This window comes from Giraffa tippelskirchi, chromosome 7 (genome assembly GCF_054371585.1).
Source record: "Giraffa tippelskirchi isolate mGirTip1 chromosome 7, T2T-mGirTip1v1.2.pri, whole genome shotgun sequence".
Classification (NCBI taxonomy): Eukaryota; Metazoa; Chordata; class Mammalia; order Artiodactyla; family Giraffidae; genus Giraffa; species Giraffa tippelskirchi.
Window position 1 is genome coordinate 147,970,865 of NC_137281.1, and position 22,421 is coordinate 147,993,285.

The 22,421-nt window shown below is 47.1% G+C and overlaps 1 protein-coding gene across 14 annotated transcripts in view; it reads right to left on the reverse strand.

The window, feature by feature from the left end:
- Positions 1-2,148: 2,148 nt before the first annotated feature.
- The window catches only part of ANGEL1 (angel homolog 1), a 64,610-nt gene continuing 44,337 nt past the window's right edge, over positions 2,149-22,421 (reverse strand). For 9 of the 14 annotated variants that reach the window (XM_081509354.1, XM_081509353.1, XM_081509347.1 and 6 more), the window contains 9 exons: positions 19,791-20,369; positions 18,631-18,857; positions 18,087-18,156; positions 17,061-17,494; positions 14,370-14,496; positions 13,951-14,061; positions 5,516-5,585; positions 4,828-4,991; positions 2,149-4,142 (listed from right to left, as the gene is read on the reverse strand). In XM_081509354.1, the coding sequence (XP_081365480.1) occupies positions 3,982-4,142; positions 4,828-4,991; positions 5,516-5,585; positions 13,951-14,061; positions 14,370-14,496; positions 17,061-17,494; positions 18,087-18,156; positions 18,631-18,857; positions 19,791-20,369 (1,943 nt within the window). In that variant the 3' untranslated portion in view covers positions 2,149-3,981. Of the gene's footprint in view, positions 4,143-4,827; positions 5,029-5,469; positions 5,586-13,950; positions 14,062-14,369; positions 14,497-17,060; positions 17,495-18,086; positions 18,157-18,630; positions 18,858-19,790; positions 20,370-22,421 lie in introns of all 14 variants that reach the window. The other 5 variants (XM_081509357.1, XM_081509356.1, XM_081509350.1 and 2 more) reach the window with 2 other exon arrangements.

The following is a 22,421-nucleotide window of genomic DNA, read 5'->3' on the forward strand; positions in this document are numbered from 1 at the left end:
TGAATGCAGGTGGCACTTCTCAGAGCCCTGGACGTGAAGAGGTGGAAACTCTGCACCCCCATCTGCCAAGATCTGACAAGGATCCTGACCACAACTGCAGAGGGCAGTGGTGACAAGGTGCTGGTCATACCAAAGGCCAAGTCAACCGGCCCATGTGCAGGCTGCCTGGTAACCCTTACAGTGTTTGCCAAGGGGGTGAGGGGCCTGCTGAGGCCTGGCAGGTGATGGAGACTGGCCCACCTCAGCTGGCCTGAGGGACCACACCCTGAGCAGCACACGTGGGAATGTGCGGTCCTTCCAGTCCCCAGCCAGAAAGGACTTGATCGTGGGAAAGACAAGACCTGGAAGAATGTTAAGTGTGGAGACTCCGTGCTAGCTGTGTGAGGACTCCGGCCTTTTGGGATTGAAACTGACGAGGGGTGGGGCAGAAGGCAGTTTTCCCTTTGATGTAGTTAAGGTCGAGGCGTCCTAACCCAGGAGAGATCACCCTACCAGGCCCATTTGTTGGGTAAAGAAATGATGGGAGCAGTGCAGGGGGAAGAGTGTGGAAGTGTAGGGCCTTAGGGCAGCTCTCTCCCTAAACATAGGGAGGGGTGGGGAGGCGACTAGAGGAGGTAGGCCCCCGCCTGCTCCCCCCAGGAGAAGGGAAGCCACACTTTGCCTTATGTAACCAATCAAGAAACAACCCTCTGGTGAGTAGCTACACCTGGGGAAGAACAAGAGAGAAAAAACAGGGTTAAAGACAGGCCAGCAGTGGACTGGTTGGTCATTTCCCTTCTCCGAGGCCCAGCCCCGTGTCGGCCTTACCAGACAGCCTGGCTTTCCGACTCCCAGAAAAGGCTGTGTTCTGAGAAGCTGGGTGGTTAAGAAATCAAGCCAAGGAGAGTCTCAGTTTCGCTCTTTGCGATCTCTGCTTCCTCAGATGTAAAGGGCAGACATGCGCACCTGAACTGCCACCTTGCAGTGCTGTCTACTAGTCGTGGAAAGGGAAGCAGCCTGAAAGCCGTGAATCAACGTGCCGTGCAGATGCTGCGTAAATTCAGGTCACCGCGGGGGAGCCCTTCAGGCCAGGAAAGGAGTCTCTGGGGACACACCTCAGAGCTTAGGAGCTATAAAATAATTCTGAGCCCATGAACTGTCTAGACGGCCTAGGGGAAACTGGCCATCCTTAATTCCGAACTGTTACCGATAATTACCAGTTACTGTCATTACCAATAATACTCTGGGATTCCTAGCATCCCTTCAAACATGTAATTTCAGATCTGAAAATTCCTGATGAGTGGAAAAGAATATTACTTTAATTTCCATTTCACCAAGATATGTGAAACACAGGGAGGGGTTAACTTACCCACAGACCAGGCCGAGCGACCAGGCCAAGACGACAGGTGGTGCTCCTAATCCCTGGCTAAGTGCTCTTTCTGCTGAATTGTAACCCAGGTGGTTCCACTGGTGTCTGGGGAGCTTTAAGTAACACAGATTCTCAGGTACTGATTCAAAGGTGTGGAGCCTGGGCTTCTGTTCAGGTGGGGTGTTAAACCCCACCTGGCCTCAGGGCTTCTCCCCACAGGCACAAGGGCTGCGTGAGGAGGCCGGGGGAAGACAGAAGTCCCAGTGGAGTGAGGCCCGGGAAAGGAGGGAGAGCTTTCCGGCAACAGATGGCCCACAGCTCAGGCCTGGCTCCAGAATACGGAAGAGATGGTGATCAGAAATAGAAACGCCGCGAGAGGCATCGGCCACGCGCATCACGCCTCATGCAGCTGCCACAGCTTTAACCAAGAAAAAACGCTTCTCTGGTCCTGCTTTTTGCCACAGACCCTCCTCTGCTCGGACGAGGGGGAGGGACAGGGGCAGCAGATGGAGTAAGAATGAAAGCAGCTGAATGGACCATTCTCCTCGAGCTGGGTGAGGATGGAGAGCTGCACCCTTTGAAGGTCAGGGCAGGAGGCTGCAGGCAGGCCCTGTTCCTCCCACAGGCCTCAAAGCAGTGGGCATCTGCTCAGGTACCTAAGGGAGATGACAACCCTTTTCTCTTGTCTAGATCTAGGGTTAGAGGCCCCACCCCAGGTCAGTCTCTTGCTCTCTGCCCACTTCACTCTCCAGGCCTTTCCTCGCTCATGCCCTTGGGGATCCTAATAAAATAACCAACAGTTGGGGGGAAAAGGTAAACCTTTATTTGGAAAAGACAATTCAAATGACCATTTAAACCCCCCTTTCATTTCCAAAACAGAAACAAGTAAGAAAACAAAAGATTATCTATCAAGCTCCTGCCCTCTGCCATCTTTAGCCATTTTTAAACTACATTGCCTGGCAGAAGAGAAGAGCTGATGGGCCCTAGTTCTAGGGACCAAGGAGACCACCTCAGGAGATGTCCGGGAAGAGACAAACAGAATGGATGGTGGGGTGTGGACAGATGGGCCTGGGGCTCAGACAGGCACATGCCCAGTACCCAGGAAACGTTTAAAAATACACATGCAGAAATAAATTCCCCAGAACCAAGGCATGGAAAGCTTATAACCATGAATGCAGCAGCAGAATCCAAGCTGGGTCTTTGGCTCTCAAAAAAAAAAACCAAAAACGTGAACCTCCAACTGTCCCCAACTTTAGCCTCTCTCAGCTATACCCTCCAGTCCCACTCTGGGGGCCACATCTGCAGGCCCAGCGGCAGCTACTCTGAGTGATGGAAGGTGTGAGGAGGAGCCAGCCAGGAACACCCCACGCCATGCCCAGCAATGAAAGATTAAGGCCCGCAGGTGACTCACGTGGGCGAGGGAGCCCCCTCAACGGGCCAGAGTACCCGCCGCGCCAGGAGAGGGAAAGCAGAGACAACGAGCACCAGAGGCCGGGCCGGCTGGAGCAAACCCTCAAGCACCGCCACATCCGGGTCTCGGGCCACTTGTGCCCAAGGCTGCCTTTCCACTGAGAAGGTTTGGCCTGAGCTCAATCTCAGGCTTTTCTAGGGGCAAAAAAAGGGAAGGGAATGCGGTAGGCAGCAAAAAGTAAAAAGCAGTGGGAGGAGAGGAACAGAGAGCTGCGGCTGAGGTGTGTGAGGAAAGGGGGCAAGTCCCTGAGGTCTCGAGTCCACTGCCTGCTCTCCCGCCCTGGGACTCCCACCCTCGCCCCAGTCCTCCAGGGAGACCAGAATTTCCTGACAGTTCTTCCTCCTCAGCCTTGAAGAGCTCTGAACCTCGAACCACTATCTCTGCGCACCAACCCCCCACCCGCCACAGGGCAGCCTGGGGAAAGGGATGAGCCCTGGGGGAAGCACGCAGGCCAGTGGGGCGCTCTGGGCAGGAGGCTCAGAGGCTGCAAAGACCGGAAGCGCACCCAAGTCTGCGGCCCCAGGCTGCGGGGCCCACTTGTTCCAGAGCCCTGATGGAGAGGACCCCCTGGTTGGCCGGATGAATGCCTAATGAAACACAGAGGATAAAGGGAGAGCAGGGCCCAAGGCACCCGGCCCCAGCGTGGAAAGCAGGCTGGTCAGAGACAGGCGTGACAGCGCAGAGCAGTTCCACCCCAGGGAGGATGCACACACAACACGTGTCTCAACATGTGTGTGTCTGCAGGAGGGCTGGGCCCACGGGTCTCAGGCAGGGAGAAGGTCGGGTCAGAAGGCACCACCAAGAAATGGCCTGAAAACAAAAAACCAAGGAGATCAGTAGCTCCCGAAACCCTGGTAATTAAAAATCAGTGGGGAGCGCTGGATACATGGAAGGAAGGGGGACCCCCCGCTTGTGCCTCTCCTGGGGCCACCCCCTCATGTGGCACAGGGTTAGGAAGAGACTGGGGCGGGGCAGGGACCACAGGCAGAGAATGTGGACAGGCCTGGAGAAAATCTAACCGTGGGGGAGAAGGAAACGAGGAGGGGGCGGGGGGGGGATGTTAAGGTTCTTGGATCTAAGTTTCCAGAAGCGTGGGATATTTCCACAGTCTCTGATCCAGTGAGCTCTTCTGGAAGAGAAGCGCTCTTCCCCTGGGAGCCCATCATGGGGCGGTGACTTCCATTCCAAAGCTGGCTAGTAGGCAGAGGTGGTCTGAAGAGCAGAAGGGGTTGGGTAAGCCGTTGGCAGCCCAGAGGATCTCTTCAGAGAGGAGCGAGAGCCGGCCCAGGAGCTTGAGGGTTCCGTCCCGATACAGCCTGCGATCTGGAGCAGAGAGTGGAGGCCGGTGGGGGGCGCGGCCACCACCACGCATCCCGGGCGGGAGGGGACCTGCGGCAGCTTCATCTTCAAAACGCTGCATCTTCTCGGCCGCCCACCCTCCCTCTCACCTCCTGCAGCCTCTGGGACACTCCATGATATGTCAGTGAATGGAGCGAGTAGGTTCAGGGGGCTGTGGCAAACTAGAGAATGCACCTCCAAGCTCAGCATTACAAGATCTTCCAATTTTCCAAGAGAAGTTGGAAACCCAGAGTTTCTATGTAAAATCTGATTTTTAAACATAAAATCCAAACATTATAAAAGACATGCTTTAAACAAAATAGGCGAGGGACTGACAGACTGCCACACTGTGACTAGAGTGAGGGGCGAGAAGACAAGAAACTGGGTTTCTAACCTCACCAAGTCCCTCACTAGCCAGCTGCCACTGAGCAAATCCAATCGCCTCCTGGTGCTCTATTTTCATCTTGAGAAAGGAGGGATGGCTTGTTCTGCTACAAAGATAAAAACAGAAGCCGGGCAACGGGCCTAAAGGAAGTACGATGAGGGTGACCAGCATCAGGCAGGTATGAGATCTGCTCCTTTGCCAGGCAGGTCGCAGCAGCCCAAGTCATGTGATCAGATGCCTGACCTACCATCAGCTCCCAGGGGCTCCAGGATCCACCAGGCTTACCAGTTCTGTTCCCATTCTCGCAGGACTCGGCTGAGAAGAAGATGTAATCCACTGTTGTTCCCAGACCCAGGGGCATTGTGGTGACCTCTGGGCGGCCATGCTGGGGCAGGAAATGAGTATACACCGAGGTCAGGTGTAGGCAGTGCTGGATGGTGCCCACAGTCCTACAGGGTGGAGGGGGGAGATACCAGTCAACAAACACTACTGAACTTCTCCCAAGGTCACTTCTCTGTGGATTTCATAAAGCTTTTTAATGGATGAGCCCAAATAACTCAGCCTCAGCAAGTTCCTTCCCATGCTAACCAGAGACAGAGAGTCTTAGCTAAAATCAGCCTAGAAACAGACACATTTATTATCAGCCCTCTTGACATTCCTTACCCGCCACCCTCCTCTTGCTACCTGGTGAAGTATATGCCTCATGTCCCCTTGTCTGTGGGTCAGCAGGCTCTTCTGTGAGGCCTTACTCCCTAAGGAAGTGTGCACGGGGTTTTCATCTTTAAGAACCTGGGTGGGTCGCCTCTGGCCTCTGCACACCAATATGTTCCTCCATAGCTTTATCATATATTAGGGGGAAGAGAAATCTCAGCAAAGTGTTCCCCCAAATCAGGCCCAGGAAAGCCAAAAGGAGCCTCTCTAATACACCTCAATGGAGCTGGGATGCAAGCAGAGGGAACTGGAAGAAAATTACCTGGGGATGTCCGGCTCAGATTCAGATGTGTCTTCCTCAATGACAGACTCGGCCCAGCCAGCAGGTCGCTCTGTAGAAGACCAGAGAGAGGAGTTTTATCACTCACAGACAGGGAAAGAGGGTCAGGACCTTGCACCCTGAAACGGCAGTCAGATCCCTGACTGGATCGTTCCAGAAGGGAAAACGACAAGAGAAAACGTGAAGGGAGGAAGAAAGCAATGGACCGGAGTCAAGAACCTCAGGGAGCAGACAGACAGAGGCCTCTAACACAGACATCTCTTCCCTGGTTCAGTAACTTTTTTAAAAATTTAAACTTTAAGTTTTAGAATAGGTAGTACAGTCACATGGTTACAAAAACCAAAATGTAGAGAAAAACCTCAGTGAAAAGTCTCCTTCCTACTCTGGGGCCCTTGCCACCCAATTCCTCTCCCCAGGGGCAACCAACATTATTACCAAATCCCTGGTGTATGTCTCTAAAATCTTTTATCCCACACAATCCGTTGTGTATTTACACATATCTACATATGTATGCATATACATATGTATGCACACTCTTACATATATGCATCCATACTTACACACACCTATATATATACACACACATACTCAAAGAAAAAAAGACACACATTACCATTATCAGGAGAGAAAGAGGGAATATTATTACAGGCCCTACTGGACGTGCTACAGTTCCTGGGGTCATAAAGAATCAGACATGACTTAGCAACTAAACAACAACTGACATCAGTAAGTGTTATGGACTGAATATATGTGTCTCTTCAAAATATGTTGAAATCCTAACCCTCAATGGAATAGCATTTAGGAAGTGGGGCCTTCAGGAGGTAATCTGGCACTGAGGGTGAAGCCTTTGTGAATAGGATTGATGCCCTTTTAAAAGGGATCCCAGAGAGCTGTCTCATCCCCCTTCTGCCATGTGTGGATGCAACAAGCTGGCAGGTAGCAAGCAGAGGAGAGTCCTCACCAGAACCAGACCACGCTGGCACCTGGACCTTGAACTTCCAGCCTCCCGAACAGTGAAAAATAAAGTTCTGTTGTTCATAACTCACTCATCTATAGTATTTTGTTGTAACAACCCAAACTAAGAAAATAGAATAACAAGGATCAACAAAATTGACAAACACTTAAGACAGACTGACCAAGAAAAAAAGAGAAGACTCAAATTACTAAAACCAGGATTAAAAGGGGGCAACCACTACCAACCTTACAGAAATTAAAAAATTATAAGGATACAGTAAAAAACTGTATACCAACAATCTAGATGACTGAGGTAAAATGGAAAAATTCCTAAAAAGACAAAAACTACATAAACTCATTCAAGAAATAGAAGAAAATCTGAATTAGCAATTGTTATATACTATGACCAAGTATTTTTATCATAGAAATGTAAGGTTGGTTTAACATCTGAAAATCAAATATATTAATACAATATTGAAGAACAAAACCATGATCATCTGAATAGACAGAAAAAACCTTCGACAAAATTCAACACTCCTTTATGACCAAAAAAGAAAAAACAAACCCAAACTAAAAGCAAAACAAAACTCACAACTCTAAAAAAAACTAGGAACAGGGCTTCCCTGGTGGCTCAGTGGTAAAGAGTCTGCCTGCCAGTGCAGGAGACATGGGTTCAATCCATGGTCTGGGAGGGTCCCACGTGCCTCAGAAAACTAAGCCCATGTGTCACAACTATTGGTAGTCTAATATACGGCCAAGTCTCGGGAATTTCCTGTGGATAGTTTAAAAATTGTCTTTGCTCTGCCTTTAAAGTTCAGAGTTTAATATGTATCAACAAGATTTACCATACAACATGTTACTTCAGTTCAGTTCAGTTGCTCAGTTGTGTCCGACTCTTTGTGACCCAATGGACTGCAGCACACCAGGCTTCCCTGTTCATCTCCAACTCCCGGAGTTTACTCAGACTCATGTCCATCCAGTCGGTGATGCCATCCAACCATCTCATCCTCTGTCGTCCCCTTCTCCTCCCACCTTCAATCTTTCCCAGCATCAGGGTCTTTTCCAATGAGTCAGTTCTTCGCATCAGAGGGCCAAAGTATTGGAGCTTCAGCTTCAACATCAGTTCTTCCAATAAATATTCAGGACTGATTTTCTTTAGGATGGACTGGTTGGATCTCCTTGCAGTCCAAAGGACTCTCAAGAGTCTTCGCCAACACCACAGTTCAAAAGCATCAATTCTTCAGTGCTCAGCTTTCTTTATAGTCCAACTCTCACATCCACACATGACTACTGGAAAAACCATGGCTTTGACTAGATGGACTTTTGTAAAGGTTTGGCAAAGTAATATCTCTGCTTTTTAATATACTGTCTAGGTTGGTCATAGCTTTTCTTCCAAGGAGAAAGCGTCTTGTAATTTCATGGCTGCAGTCATCTTCTGCAGTGATTTTGGAGCCCAAGAAAATAAAGTCTCTCACTGTTTCCATTGTTTCCCCATCTATTTGCCATGAAGCGATGGGACCAGATGCCATGATCTTAGTTTTCTGAATGTTGAGTTTTAAGCCAACATTTTCTCTCTCCTCTTTCACTTTCATCAAGAAGCTCTTTAGTTCCTCTTTACTTTCTGCCATAAGGCTGGTGTCATCTGCATATCTGAGTTTATTGATATCTCTCCCGGCAATCTTGATTCCAGCTTGAGCTTCATCCAGCCCAGCATTTCACATGATGTACTCTGCACAGAAGTTAAATAAGCAGGGTAATAATATACAGCCTTGACATACTCCTTTCCCAATTTGGAACCAGTCTGTTGTTCCATGTCCAGTTCTAACTGTTGCTTCTTGACCTGCATACAGATTTCTCAGGAGCCAGGTCAGGTGGTCTGGTATTCCTATCTCTTAAAGAATTTTCCACAGTTTGTTGTGATCCACACAGTCAAAGGCTTTGGCGTAGTCAATAAAGCAGAAGTAGATATTTTTCTAGAACTCTCTTGCTTTTTCGATGATCCAATGGATGTTGGCAATTTGATCTCTGGTTCCTCTGCCTTTTCTAAATCCAGCTTGAGCATCTGGAAGTTCATGGTTCACATACTGTTGAAGCCTGGCTTGGAGAATTTTGAGCATTACTTTGTTAGCGTGTGAAATGAGTGCAATTGTGTGGTAGTTTGAGCATTCTTTGGCACTGCCTTTCTTTGGGATTGGAATGAAAACTGACCTTTTCCAGTCCTGTGGCCACTGCTGAGTTTTCCATATTTGCTGGCATATTGAGTGCAGCACTTTTACAGCATCATCTTTTAGGATTTGAAATCGCTCCACTGGAATTCTATCACCTCCACTAGCTTTGTTCGTAGTGATGCTTCTTAAGGCCCACTTGACTTCAAATTCCAGGATGTCTGTTTCTAGGTGAGTGATCACACCATCGTGGTTATCTGGGTATTGAAGATTTTTTTTGTATAGTTCTTCTGTGTATTCTTGCCACCTCTTCTTAATATCTTCTGCTTCTGCACTCATTTCACATGCTAGCAAGGTAATGCTCAAGTTAGGCTTCAACAGTATGTGAACTGAGAACTTCCAGATGTACAAGCTTGATTTAGAAAAGGCAAAGAAATCAGAGATCAAAATGCCAACATTCGTTGGATCACAGAAAAAGCTAGAGAATTCCAGAAAAACATCTACTTCTGTTTCATTGACTACATGAAAACCTTTGTCTGGATCACAACAAACTGTGGAAAATTCTTAAAGAAATGGGAATATCAGACCACCTTACTTGTCTCCTAAGAAACCTGTATGTGGGTCAAAAAGCAACAGTAAGAACCAGACATGGAACAATGGATTGGTTCAAAATTGGGAAAGGAGTACAATAAGGCTGTATACTGCCACCCTGTTTATTTAACTTCTATGCTGAGTACATCATGTGAAATGCAAGGCTGGATGAATCACAAGCTGGAATCAAGACTGCAGGGAGAAATTATCAACAGCCTTAGATATGCAGATACCACTTCTAATGGCAGAAAGTAAAGAGGAATTAAAGAGCCTCTTGATGAGGGTGAAAGAGGAGAGTGAAAAAACTGATTTAAAACTCAACACTCAAAAAACTAAAATCATGGCATCTGGTTCATGACAAATAAAAAAGGAGAAAATGGAAGCAGTGACATTTTATTTTCTTAGGCTCCAAAATCACTGTGGACATTAAGTGCAGTCATGAGATTTAAAAGACACTTGCTCTTTGGAAGGAAAGCTATGACTAACCTCGACACTGTATTAAAAAGCAGAGACATCACTTTATCGACAAAGGTCCGTATAGTCAAGGCTATGGTTTTTCCAGTAGTCATGTATGGATGTGAAGTTGGACCATAAAGCAAGCTGAGCACTGAAGAACTGATGCTTTTGAACTGCAGTGCTGGAAACGACTCTTGAGAGTCCTTTGGACTGCAAGGAAATCAAACCATCAATCCTAAAGGAAATCAACCCGGAATATTCATTGGAAGGACTGATGCTGAAGCTGAAGCTCCAACCCTTTGGCCGCCTGATGCTGGAAAAGACTGAGGGCGGGAGGAGAAGAGGCCAACAGGGGATGAGATGGTTGGATAACATCACTCACTCAATGGACATGAGTTTGAGCAAACTCTGGGAGATAACAAAGGACAGGAAAGCCTGGCATCCTGCAATCCATGGTGTTACAAAGAGTTGGATACAACTTAGCAACTAAACAACAACCATATCCAATTAAGTGAGAGTTGCTCAGTTGTGTCTGACTCTTTGAGACCCCATGGACTATACAGTCCATGGAATTCTCCAGGCCAGAATACTGGAGTGGATAGCCTTTCGCTTCTTCAGGGGATCTTCTCAATCCAGGGATTGAACCCAGGTCTCTCACATTGCAGGTGGATTCTTTACCAGCTGAGCCACAAGGGAAGCCCATATCCAATTAAAAGGAATTCCAAAAAGAGGAAGCAGAAAGTAGGAAATTATTGAAGAAATATTACCAGCAAACTATCATAAAATTTCAGAAATCAAAGGATTAGAGAGAATAACCAGAGTCTCAGGGAGGCAAATTACGTGACATACAAAGAAAGGATCAAGAATCAAAAAAGCAGCAGACTTCTCATTAGCAGTACTGGAACCTGCAAGACAATGGACTAAATTAATTTACAAACTAGACCTTTACCCTTACCAAAATCTCATACAAGTGTGAGGATTAAAAAAAAAAGTGTTTTTGTTTTTGTTAGCACATGAAAAGAAAAAACAAAGAGAAAGGAAAACTGCTTCCCTAGGCAGCAAGTTCTCCCCCTGCAGCTCTGTGTACGAACAGCACGGCTCTGGCAGTTACACGGGACCCAGGCCTCTGCCTGCCCCACCAGGCCACATGAGCACACAGGCTCCAATTGCTCCCATCTAAGCTATGAGCTTCCTGGACCATTCAGCACCGGTAGCAGCCGAGAAAGTACGGTCTTCTGCCAGTACCTGGGAAAAGGACAGTAAGTTGTGTGGCAATAGGCCAGTGCAGCAGCTGGATTCAGAATTTTCCTGGTTCAAAACCTGATCAGACAGCCTTTGCTCTGTGGCCATCTGGCCAGTTTGTAAATAGTAGTTAGTCCACTGTCTTACAAAAGTCATCTATTAGCAACTGTTTTTTCCCTAGAATGCACTTAACTAGGCTCATGGTTTATTCATACATGTTAAAAGATCCAAAGCTCTGGAAATAAATGGAAATATGCAAGTGCTCATGAAAAAGAAAACACAGTAACCCCTTTCAGTGTCTTTAAGAATCATACTGGAAAGAAGAAACCACTAATAATTAAAAATATTTACAAGAGGGGGACTTAAAATTTAGATTCCCATCTTTTGAACTATTTCCTCAAAAAGAGAATGAGAGTGAGAATCACAATGTTTCTTTCTTTTTTTTTTAATACCACACGTGTGATGTAGAACACACTAGCACAATACAATGTTAACTTGTGGGAAAGTCAGACCATCTCTACCTAGCACTGAGCTCCTCTCAGATGCTTCCCATTAAAGTCAGTATCACAGTCAAGTTGGCAAGTTTTACTGTGCACAGTTGGGCTGGAATGACTCTAGCACCAGACTGGAAATAGTATTTGATAGCACATCTAAACAAATCCTCCAGAAAAAAAGATGACACACTATGATCTCCTTGTACTGAACTCGTCTTTCTACTCATGGTCTAAAAGTGATGGTGACTTTTTAGACTTGGAGTCTTTAAAAAAAATTCATCAGGAGCCTGTTCAGCCCTGGATGGGGGTACTGAACAGACAGAAAGGCACGTTCACGGTTTATGGAGGATGGGTGTGTTTACTCAAATTTAATCTCAAGTTTGAAAATACCGCTATTATTGGGCACTGTTAGCGAACTGGATATTTTCCCCCTACATAATGATTCTACTTAAAAAGTGATTGTCAGTATGTATTTTAAAGTTCTTATTTTGTTATTAAATCAAAATGCTTATTCTGTGTTTCAAGTACAGTACTGATTTTTTTAAAAACAATCTATTCTTAACATGGAATTACCTATGTGGGAACCTACTACTGTTTAACTTGAGGATTCCAAATTCTTAAAACACTCATCCACAGCTTCCCTGCCTGAGTCAAACCGACACAAGCACTTACCCCAGTTCCTGGCACATGCCAGTCGTTCTGAGCACAATTACTATTGCTATCACCACAGCTGTAATAATACATTAGCTCTGCAATTTAAAAAAAAAAACCCAAGCCACTGAAATGCTCACTTCTCTGGGTAAAATGCCAATGCAAGTTAAATTCCTTCAAGAAAACAATTAATTCATTGCTTACCACCAGTTCTTTTATTACTACTACAGCTTTTTCAGTCATTGCTTGGTTGTCTTAAGTTATTCTTCAGCATTTTCTTCAAGAAAAGCTTTGGGTTGAGTATAAAATTCTTGAGCCATACCTTCCTTCCTGGAAACTTTGCTCTCCAGTGTTCTAGAGTTGAATGTTAACTTTAAGAAATCTGAAGCCTACCTAATTATTTTTACCTTTAAAAGTAGCCTGATTTAAAAAAAAAAAAAAGGTATCCCACTCTTTTTGGTTCAATTGTACAAAAGATTCTTTTATCTTTGACTTCTGTTAACTTCATTAGGAGGTCTTACTGTTGATTCTCCTATGTCAGTTTTCCCTGAGGTATATCCTTCTCAATCCAAAGATTCAGATCTCTTCATTTTGGGAAAATCTTCCTTATATCCTACCTTTAAATATTCCTTTTTTGCCATGATACTGGCTTTCTTCTTTGTAAACGTCAATTATGTATATGTTGAATCTCCTTAACTTCCACTTCTGTCATATTCTCCCTGGCACTTTCTATCTTTCCTGGCCTCTGCCTCTTGTCTTATTTTCAGCAATGCCTCTTCTCTCTAGTGCTGCATCTAATTTTGGCTTCATGTGAAGTGATTTTTTTCACCTTTTATTCCACTTCTTTCCTGAGCTTGGCAGCTTACATTTCATCTCCTGGGTCTGTATTCCAAGTAATGGGCATTTTCCTTACAACACAGGGCTGTGTATGCGTCCTTTTCACCTTTACGTCTCCCAGCCAAAAGAAATGTACAGCTCTGTAAGCATTTCATCTCCCCCTGCCACTTAGACAGACTGCTTCATGCAAAGACAGCTTGATTCCTTGATCAGTCATTCCTCCAGTGCCTCTCTGGACCAACAGGGTTCAGGCAATTTCATTTCACAAACTGTGCCATCCTATTCCTGTTGATGCAACAAGGGATTCTGATTTTGTGCCTCAAGGTTCGCGCGACACTATGAAGAAATGCACCCTGCTGGTTCTTTCTGAGATTCATACAAGGCCCGGTTCTTTTTGAGATTCATACAAGGCCCCACAGACCAGTCTCTCCATACCTCCTCCAGCACCCCTGCTGGATCGCCAGTGCTTCTTGCAGCCATTCCACCTGTGTTGTGCTTCCTGATTTCAGATATCTTCAGGTCTTCTAGCATTCTCAAAGATGGAGTTTGATTTTTTTTTTTTCATTCTCCTTGTTGCTTTGGAGTAATTTCAAAGATAAGAATAGAGAATGTCAAGTATACCCTGCTATGTACCATCTGGAAGTTCTCAGTAGGAGTAACTTTTTATTACAACCAGGAGTACTGTCACCTTACGATTTTCATGTCTGTTTTCTCCCTTATATATGCCGTACACATGCTAGGTACTAGGAACTTTAGCTTAAAAAGCTTAAGAAATGGCTTACTCGAGGTCTCAAAGCTGGTTAGAACCCAGGTCTCTTGATTCCTAGTCCATGTTCTCAACACACTGCACATGGCTAGTGAACTTCACTGACCTTCCCGTTAAGTGTATTTTTTACCAGAAGCTGATACCTAAGAATTATACCTATGAAAGACTAAAAAACCACATAACTGACAAACATCAGAAATGAAGAGGAAAGAAGACCAAGCTTAGCTGGACAAGTTAGGGAAGAAGCTTAGTTCCCATTACCTGGCTTAGTATCTGTCACTCCTTCCATAAGAACCAGTCCTGCAGGTCTCTGGCAGGCGATGCTGCAGAAGCGGAAACGTAGCAGGAAGTCTCGGCTGTACTTACATCTCTCTGTAAACCAGGAAAAGCCATACAGTGAAAGAAAGGAAGAGGAGCCACGTGCTGAGACTTCCTCAACACCAAGCAGCATCCAGTGCAGGGACACAGGGGAAGTCTGGCCCTGAAGACAAGGAGATTTTCCAAAGGCTAGGATTGAAAGCTGTCCATTTCACTGGGGGACCACGAGAGGACGATGAAAAATATAAAGGAATGTGCTAAGAGAACTGAGGGAACTACGCTTCCTCTTGTCAAGGAGGTGCCAGCTTTCTCCCAAAATGGGCAGGGAGGGACAACCAACCAAGACTATGGCATGTGCTCACCTGAGCTCTTGGGACGACAGGAGGTGACATACTGACAGCAGTCAGTGATGCCCAGGGAGCTGGGCCACAGTGGGGCCTGCAGCTTCCTCTGATAAAGCTGATGGGAGAAGTCTTCCTGTCCAGATACCTACAAGGAAAGAGCAGACAGGAATGAGGAATCTGAGACGGAAAAAGAGAAAAGCCCATGTTCAGGGACATGCGGACTAACATACACACACACACACAGTCACACACTACGTACAAAACACGTCAGTCTCAGGGGAAAGTTAAAAATAAGGAACTAATTAAAATTATTTTTTGTTAATTAGAAACACCGAAGTGTCCACAAGACAGGAATAAGGGGAAAGAGAATAAGGTATGTGAAACAAAGAGAATAGAACCATGTAAACATAGGGTCCCCTAAATTTCACCTCGGAAAAATCTACACTACTCTGCCAGGGAGTATCTGCTTTCAGGGGCTTTAATTTGCCATGGAAAAAGGTTTATTTGGATCTCTGGATCATCTGGATCGAAGTCTAGCATCTAAAGCCCATTACTGGGAAATCACAGGGTCAAACCAAATGGGAAATGCACCAAAGCACTTTACCGTATCTACGTCACCATCCCCGGTTAAAGCCCATGAGAGCCTGAGAGTGGACAGAACGTAGTAGGGGAAACATTCGGCAGCATCAGTCATCTGCACATCTCCAGTGCGTGTAGCAAAATCCCCTTTATTTCATTTATAAACAACAAATATTTGAATGCCAACTATGTGCAAGACACTAGCTATGTGCTGGGGAGATAATCTCTCTGCCCGCGAAGGACAAACATTTTCAGTATGCCATCAGAAGGAAAGCACACCTTCAACTGAATGGCCATTTACTAGCTGTGTCACTTTGGGCAAGTTGGTTAACATCTCTTGGGTTCAACATCCTCTCCTATTGAATGGGATAATAATACACAGACGACTAAGAATCTTGACAACAATCACCACTACCAATTATTGACTGCTCCCTTTGAAGCAGGAACCGGAGAACACTTTGTGTGAATTATTTTAATGAATCCACCAAAGAAGACCCTCAGAAGTAAGTCTCATTATATTCCCCAGGGTATGATGAGGCCAGTGGGGCTCACGGAAGGGAAGTAACTTGCCCAAGGTCGCAGAGCAGGGATCTGAATGCAGGACTGTCTGGCTTCCAGGTGAGTGCTCTGAATCACGCTGCTTAATGGCAGCTGTCACGTGGCAGGCCCTTCTCAAGTCTACTTCTCATTCCCTGAGCCCCTTGGTAACAACAGCAGCCTCCTGGCAGGATAATGCCTTCCTCTGCGCATGTGGCAACCAGGACATCACTGGCACTTGAGTAACCTCATTAAAATAAAAGCCCAAAGGACTCGACAATAATTCAGTCATCTTATGTCCTTTCTCCACTGTGCCTTGCCAAAAGTTAAGGAACAAATTCGATCAGCAGGGGCAAAAGAGAGAAGCAAGAAGACTAAGTGACATATAAAGGAATCAGAGCAAGCTGAATGCTCCTCAGCAGGGCTAAATGAACCACAATAAAACTGTAATACAGCTATGTTACAAAGATTCAGCAGTCAATAGGAATGAGATACATATGTATGTACACTGTTGAGTAAAAAAAAAAAAGCTAGAAAATGAAATATACAGTAATATATGTTTATAAACACATACAATAGATTAGATATCAGCCATTAGAAGCAATCTCAGCATAGTATTGGAGGGCAGGAGCCCTGGGGTCAGACCACCTGATTACAAATCTAGGCTCCACCACTAACGACCTGCACAAACCAGAGAAAGTAAATGACCTAACTTTCTCTATGCCTTAGGTTTCTCATTTATAAAATAGAAGCAATGATAGAACTTGTGGAAATTAATGAGTTAATATACATAACATGCTTAAAACAGCATCTGGCACAGAGTAAGTGCTTAATAAATGGAGACTATGACAGTTACATCACCACAGTAGTTTAGGGAGCACTGCAAATGCATAGAAAATGACCTGGAAGAACACCACCAAACTCTGAACAGTTATTACATGACTCTAAGGGGAGACGTGGGAAATGCAGGTAATAAAGCAGGCTTAAGCCTGCATTCGGAGAAGGTGATGGCACCCCACTCCAGTACTCTTGCCTGGAAAATCCCATGGATGGAGGAGCCTGGTAGGCTGCAGTCCATGGGGTCGCGAAGAGTCGGACACGACTGAGCGACTTCACTTTCACTTTTCACTTTCATGCATTGGAGAAGGAAATGGCAACCCACTCCAGTGTTCTTGCCTGGAGAATCCAAGGGACGGGAGAGCCTGGTGGGCTTCCGTCTATGGGGTCGCACAGAGTCGGACATGACTGAAGCAACTTAGCAGCAGCAGCAAAGAGCCTGCATTTCCCACATCTCCCCTTAAGAGTAGCGTAATAATGCTTGAATCCTCACAGAGATGTGTACATCTATGCATTTACTCATGTACTTGTAAACTAAACATAAATTAATGATAAAAATGGAAAGGATTCCAATATACCACAGGCACTCACGAGCTCCTAACTTCCAGGCGTGGGTTCCAGAGCTATCAACAGGACAAGATAAAGCAGGAGGGAGGCAGCACAGGTGTCTCTGAGGTCCCTGCCACAGAAGCAGCCCTGCATGCTGACACCCCAACCCCCTCTAAGCCAACCCTGCGGTGGCCGCTCCAGTCTCACCTTCCAGGCTGGCATCCCGTGGTACCGGAGCTCTCCGTCCCTGACAAAGTTGTAGAGAGGCGAGTCAGGCACGGAGTTCAGGTCCCCACACAGGACGATGGGGCAGTGGCTGCCATCTGACAGCCTGGCCACCTTGTCCACCTCAGCCAGGAGAATGGCCATCTGGGCCAGCTTGACATCGCCCCGCCGTGGGTTGTACAGGACATGGGTATTTGCCACACACAAGGGGGTCACCGAGACCTGCCCCAGGCCTTCTGGGACCAGCGGCTGCAGCAGCAACACTAAGGCCACGTTGTCCCGATTGAGGAGCTCCAAGCCAGGCCGGAAGTACTCCACAGGGCTGGCGCAGAGCAGACGGAATCTCGTGGGCTTGTAGCAGACAGCACAGCCATCTGTCTTACACCCAGTCCTCCTCTTATAGAAACAGGTAAAGCCTGCAAAGAACAAACCGCCAAGGAGATGGGTCAGAGTCCTCAAACCCTGTATCCCTCCAACCAATGGCAGTAGCCCAGGTGTGTGAGCCCAGTGTACCCCTCCTGCTGCTCAATATGGGGAAGCTCTTGCCCTGACCCATCCCTGGGCTCTGCAGAGGTTCCCTTACAGTGGTAACCAGACGGCTGCGTGGCTAGAAGGGGAAGGAGGGACAGAAGGGTGTGATAGGAAAAGCATGGACTCCAGGGTTAGACAAGTTGGAGTCCAGGCTCCACAAGCTATGAGCTTTTTATTTATAGCTTTGTGACCTCTGAGCTAGTCACTCAAATTTTCTGAACCTCAGTCTCCTCCCTATAAAATGGGTATAATAATTTCAGCCTCAGAGGGTTGGTAAACAGATGTAAATAAATGGCAATGTATGTCAGAACCACTTTAAAACTTCAGGACTCTTGTTTTTCTTCCTACTCCACACGAGGGAGCTAGCTCACAGGTGAGACTGAGGGTTTACTGAGATGAAAGAGATGGTGCATCCAGGAGAGGACAGGCAGGGTGGAAGGCAAAAAGACTGGCACACGTGCCAGGGAGCAGCATTACCCATCATTCTCAGAGAGGGCTCCAGCTGCTCCCAGTAGTGATCTTCCTGGACTTCCTGGAGACACAAGATCTGGGGAAACAACACAGAGACCAGTCACTCCAGCACCTGCAGTGCCCCACGGAGGGCACCGCAGTGCGACGCCCACCCTAGGAGCGGGCGCTGAAGCCACGTGGGAAGCTGCCGTGGGTCTCTCGAGCTGGGCCACACTGACACTTCCCCTGGGGGCTGACTCTTCCCCGATTGCCACTCCAGCAAAGAACAGGCCCCAAGTGAAACCGGATTTTCCTGCTCCTTGAATCCCTCAAGTCTCCCTCCCTGCCTAAAGGTGCTAGCGAGGGTGCACCGACGGGGAGGCGTCTTAGTATCTGCCCAAAACTCATTTACACCGGGCAGCAAGCTCCCGTCCTAAGCCGGACTCCAATCACATGAACAACTGTGGGTGAACTCATTTTTCTAAGGGCACGGGGAAACAGCCAGGGTCCAGAGCAAATGCAAGATGGCACATCCCCATCCGTCCCACCCTCCCCACCCGCCTTCGCTTACGTCCGGGTCCCAGTGCTGGAATTCCTGCATGAGATTCGCAAAGCGATAGCTCCAGTTGAGGATGTCTGGGTGGCAATGCAGATAGAGCTCGGAGCTCTGCTGCATCAGGTCCTGGGCCAGGATATTATAGGACATCAGAGTGAACTGGAACTGAGGGCCATCCCCTGCCTCCAGGCCCTGAACATCTGGCTGAGTGGAGAAATCCTCCCATTCTCGCCACAAGATTTCTGCAAAGGGGTTGGGAAGAAGAGGTCCATGGTTGAGGCCATGCCAACCACAGGGCCTACCATCTCTACTCCTGACCCAGTGATACTGTGACAAAGTTCCCTTTCTCATTTTCCGTCATCCATCCCTTTCTGGGGTGATCTGAACAACACTCTAAGGACAGCCTCAGACCAGAGAGTAAGCTCCACGAAGGCAGGGACAATCTCGGTCTGTTCACCCCTGTATCCCTAGTACCTAGCATAGTACCTGGTATTTAGTACACTGAAGTTCACTAAACATGGCCAGCAATTCCTCACTTTTGATAAAGCCATGGATCTCTGGGGAATCACTCAGATGAATGCGCTTAACAGTCATCTGAGATTAAAGACATTTCTAGAGCAATCTCAGCCTTGGTTGTTTTCTGACCTCTACACCTAGAAGGGCCTACAGAACCAGAAACTGTAATGTGTCCCCTATGTCCCCTCAAGCAGGGAGCTAGCTGTAGAGTAGACTGCAAACCTATGTGAGGCATAGCACTCATTCTCCAAATTTTAATGGAAGTCCAATACGTAACACAGATAAAAATGGAGTTATCCTGGTCGGGGTAGAGAGAGCGGAGGCCCTGAGAGCTCTCCACCCTTATCCCAGGTCACCTCCAGAGAATCAATAACGCAGAGAATGAGAACTAGGGCCTGCTTTCAGTTCTACCACTACCTAGCTATGTGACTTTCGGCATGTCCCTGCCACCTCTCCGAGCCTTGATGACTTCATCTCAAAAGGCCACAGGGCTGGATGAAATGACCTCTAAGGCCCCTCTGGATTTGCCGCTGCAAGTCTCAGAAAACCAGAATGCGGCAGCAGAGCTCCATACAAAAGGGCCTTCTCTTTAGCAATGGCTCTGCCCACCTCTGAGACGACCGCTGCCCCGGCTCGCTCAGCCGGCTGTCAAGACTCACCGTGATACGGGATTTCCACTGGGGGAGGCTGCAGCTGCCCCAGACCCTCAAAGGGCCAGATGGGAGCCTCTTCCTGGGACACAGGCTCCCGTGCGATGCTCCAGGCCACCACCGCGGGGTCCTCGTCCCACTGTTCTGTGGCCAGCGCACCCATGGGGAGGATGGCACAGTCTGTGTACTGGGGGCCGCTCTGCACGGGCACTGCTGCCCACATTGGGCCTTCGACCTCCAATAGTGGCTCCTCCTCTCCTAGCACCGTGGGGAAAGGCTCCTCCAGGTTCTCAGCTGCCCGCAGGTCACTCAGCTGCCTGCTGGACCACTTGTCCTCCAGAGCAGCATCCTGTTCTCCGGGATTATCCATCAGGAGGGCCAGGCTGCTCTCAGAGAGTCCCTTATCTACAAGGGGATCGTCGCTCACAGTTGAGAGCACCTGGCTCGACCCTTCTTCTCGCCACTGCTGCAGCAGGCCCTCACACTCCTCCTGGTCACGGCCCCGAGGGGCCATGGCAAAGTCGCCTTCTACCTGGGGGGACGAGCTCTTTGCCAGGAAGGCATTTTTTCGACATGTGAAGAAAGCATCTAAAAAGAAAGCCAAAATACTATGTTATAAGATGATGGCATCATTCAACTCACGCTCCTCTCTCAACTTCTGATATAAGTCCCATGTGCGTGCATGCTCAGCCACTTCAGTCGTGTCTGACTCTTTGCGACCCTATGGACTGCAGCCCACCAGGCTCCTCTGTCCATGGGATTCTCCAGGCAAGGATACTGGAGTGGGTTGCCATGCCCTCCTCCAGGGATCTTCCTGACCCAGGGATAGAACCTAGGTCTCCTGCACTGCAGGCAGATTCTTTACCACTGAGCCACAGGAAATCCAATAAGTCCCATACAAGCAAGAATCATTCACTGTGCTCATCGTTGTTATCATCACTGAACCTGCCCATTTTAGGGTCTGGAACATCATCATCATCAGAGCCAAGTGCTTACTATGTGCCAGTCACTGTTCTAAGTACTTTACAAGTATTAACTAATTCACATGGTAGGGATCTGATAAATACTCTATGCATGAATGAAAGAATGGCTATCCCATACAACTGAGAGCAGACATGGTCACATATAACCACACTCCTTTTGTCTAGAGGTTAAGAATCCTAATAACTTCAATTCTGTGGTCCTAAGACCCACATGACACTGGAGCCAGCACTTGACCATAATCATAACTGTGGATTATGGCCCAGCACTGAAATGAACAAAACTGTGTGACCTTGGACAATGCCCCTTGTGAGATAGACTTACTCTTCACTGTAAAATGAGGACAAGGGAACTGTGAATTGGATAATCCTCAAGAGCTTTCCTAGTTCTGTAAGTTTCCCAGTCTATGAATGCATTCCAACAGAAAGTAGACAAAAAGAGTGTCTCAAAATCTGGACAATCTACCTTTTAGCAAAGGCCTTGGGTCTTCCTCTCAAAGCTATTTATTCTACTCATAAATCTTCACAAATATCATTATCAGCTTTCCCATTCCATAGCACTCTGCTGCTGCTGCTAAGTCACTTCAGTCGTGTCTGACTCTGTGCGACCCCATAGATGGAAGCCCACCAGGCTCCGCCGTCCCTGGGATTCTCCAGGCAAGAACACTGGAGTGGGTTTCCATTTCCTTCTCCAATGCACGAAAGTGAAAAGTGAAAGTGAAGTGGCTCAGTCGTGTCCGACTCTTTGCGACCCCACGGACTGCAGCCTACCAAGCTCTTCTGTCCATGGGACTTTCCAGGCAAGAGTACTGGAGTAGGGTGCCATTGCCTTCTCCCCATAGCACTTTAGAAGCTACAAATCAGAAGGTGCCAACAATTCACAGCAAGAGACAGCTGCCATTTCTCTGCTACAGCAGCCACAATGACAGCCAACAGGCAAAAGAAAGTAGGTGGGAAAAACTCTAAAATTAGAGGCCCCAAAAATCCAAGCACAGTATTGTGGTGCAAACAAAACGTCCCCCAACCAACACACACTAAGTCACTTGTTTATATCATCCAAGTGACATGGATGATGTCCCTCCATCACTGGAGACACATTTCATCAGTTCCTTTTTTAAGGCAAGAAAAACTTCAAAATGGTTCAAATGTTGAAAGACATTCTTATTTATGGCCTATGTGGATTTAGGTCCCTCAAACCTCAAAGTGGTTTTCAACCAGGGGTGATTCTGCCTTCAAAGAACATTTCCACATTGTCTGGAGAAACAGTGGTCATTCCAACTGTGGGGATGCTACTGGCATCTAGTGGTTGTAGGATAGAGATTGTGAGCATCCTACAGTGAGAGAGATAGCTCCACAAGGAACTATCAGCCCCAAATGTCAATAGTACTGAGAGTGGGAAACCCTGCTTTAAACCCATGTGCTGGGGTGCTGGTTTTAGTCTCAGGGAATCGTTAATTCACTGGCCTTTGAAACATCCTCTATTTACACCAAATGGCAGAAGTTCTTTGATTTATATGTGAGAGGTTACTAGTTTTCAAATTTAGGTTTTGATTGGTGGTGGTTTGTGTTTTTCAGCAGAAGAATTCTTTTACTAAAAATAGAAAATCTGTAGAAACCAAATGCACAAATCAAATACAAATGGGACTACTTTAATATGTGT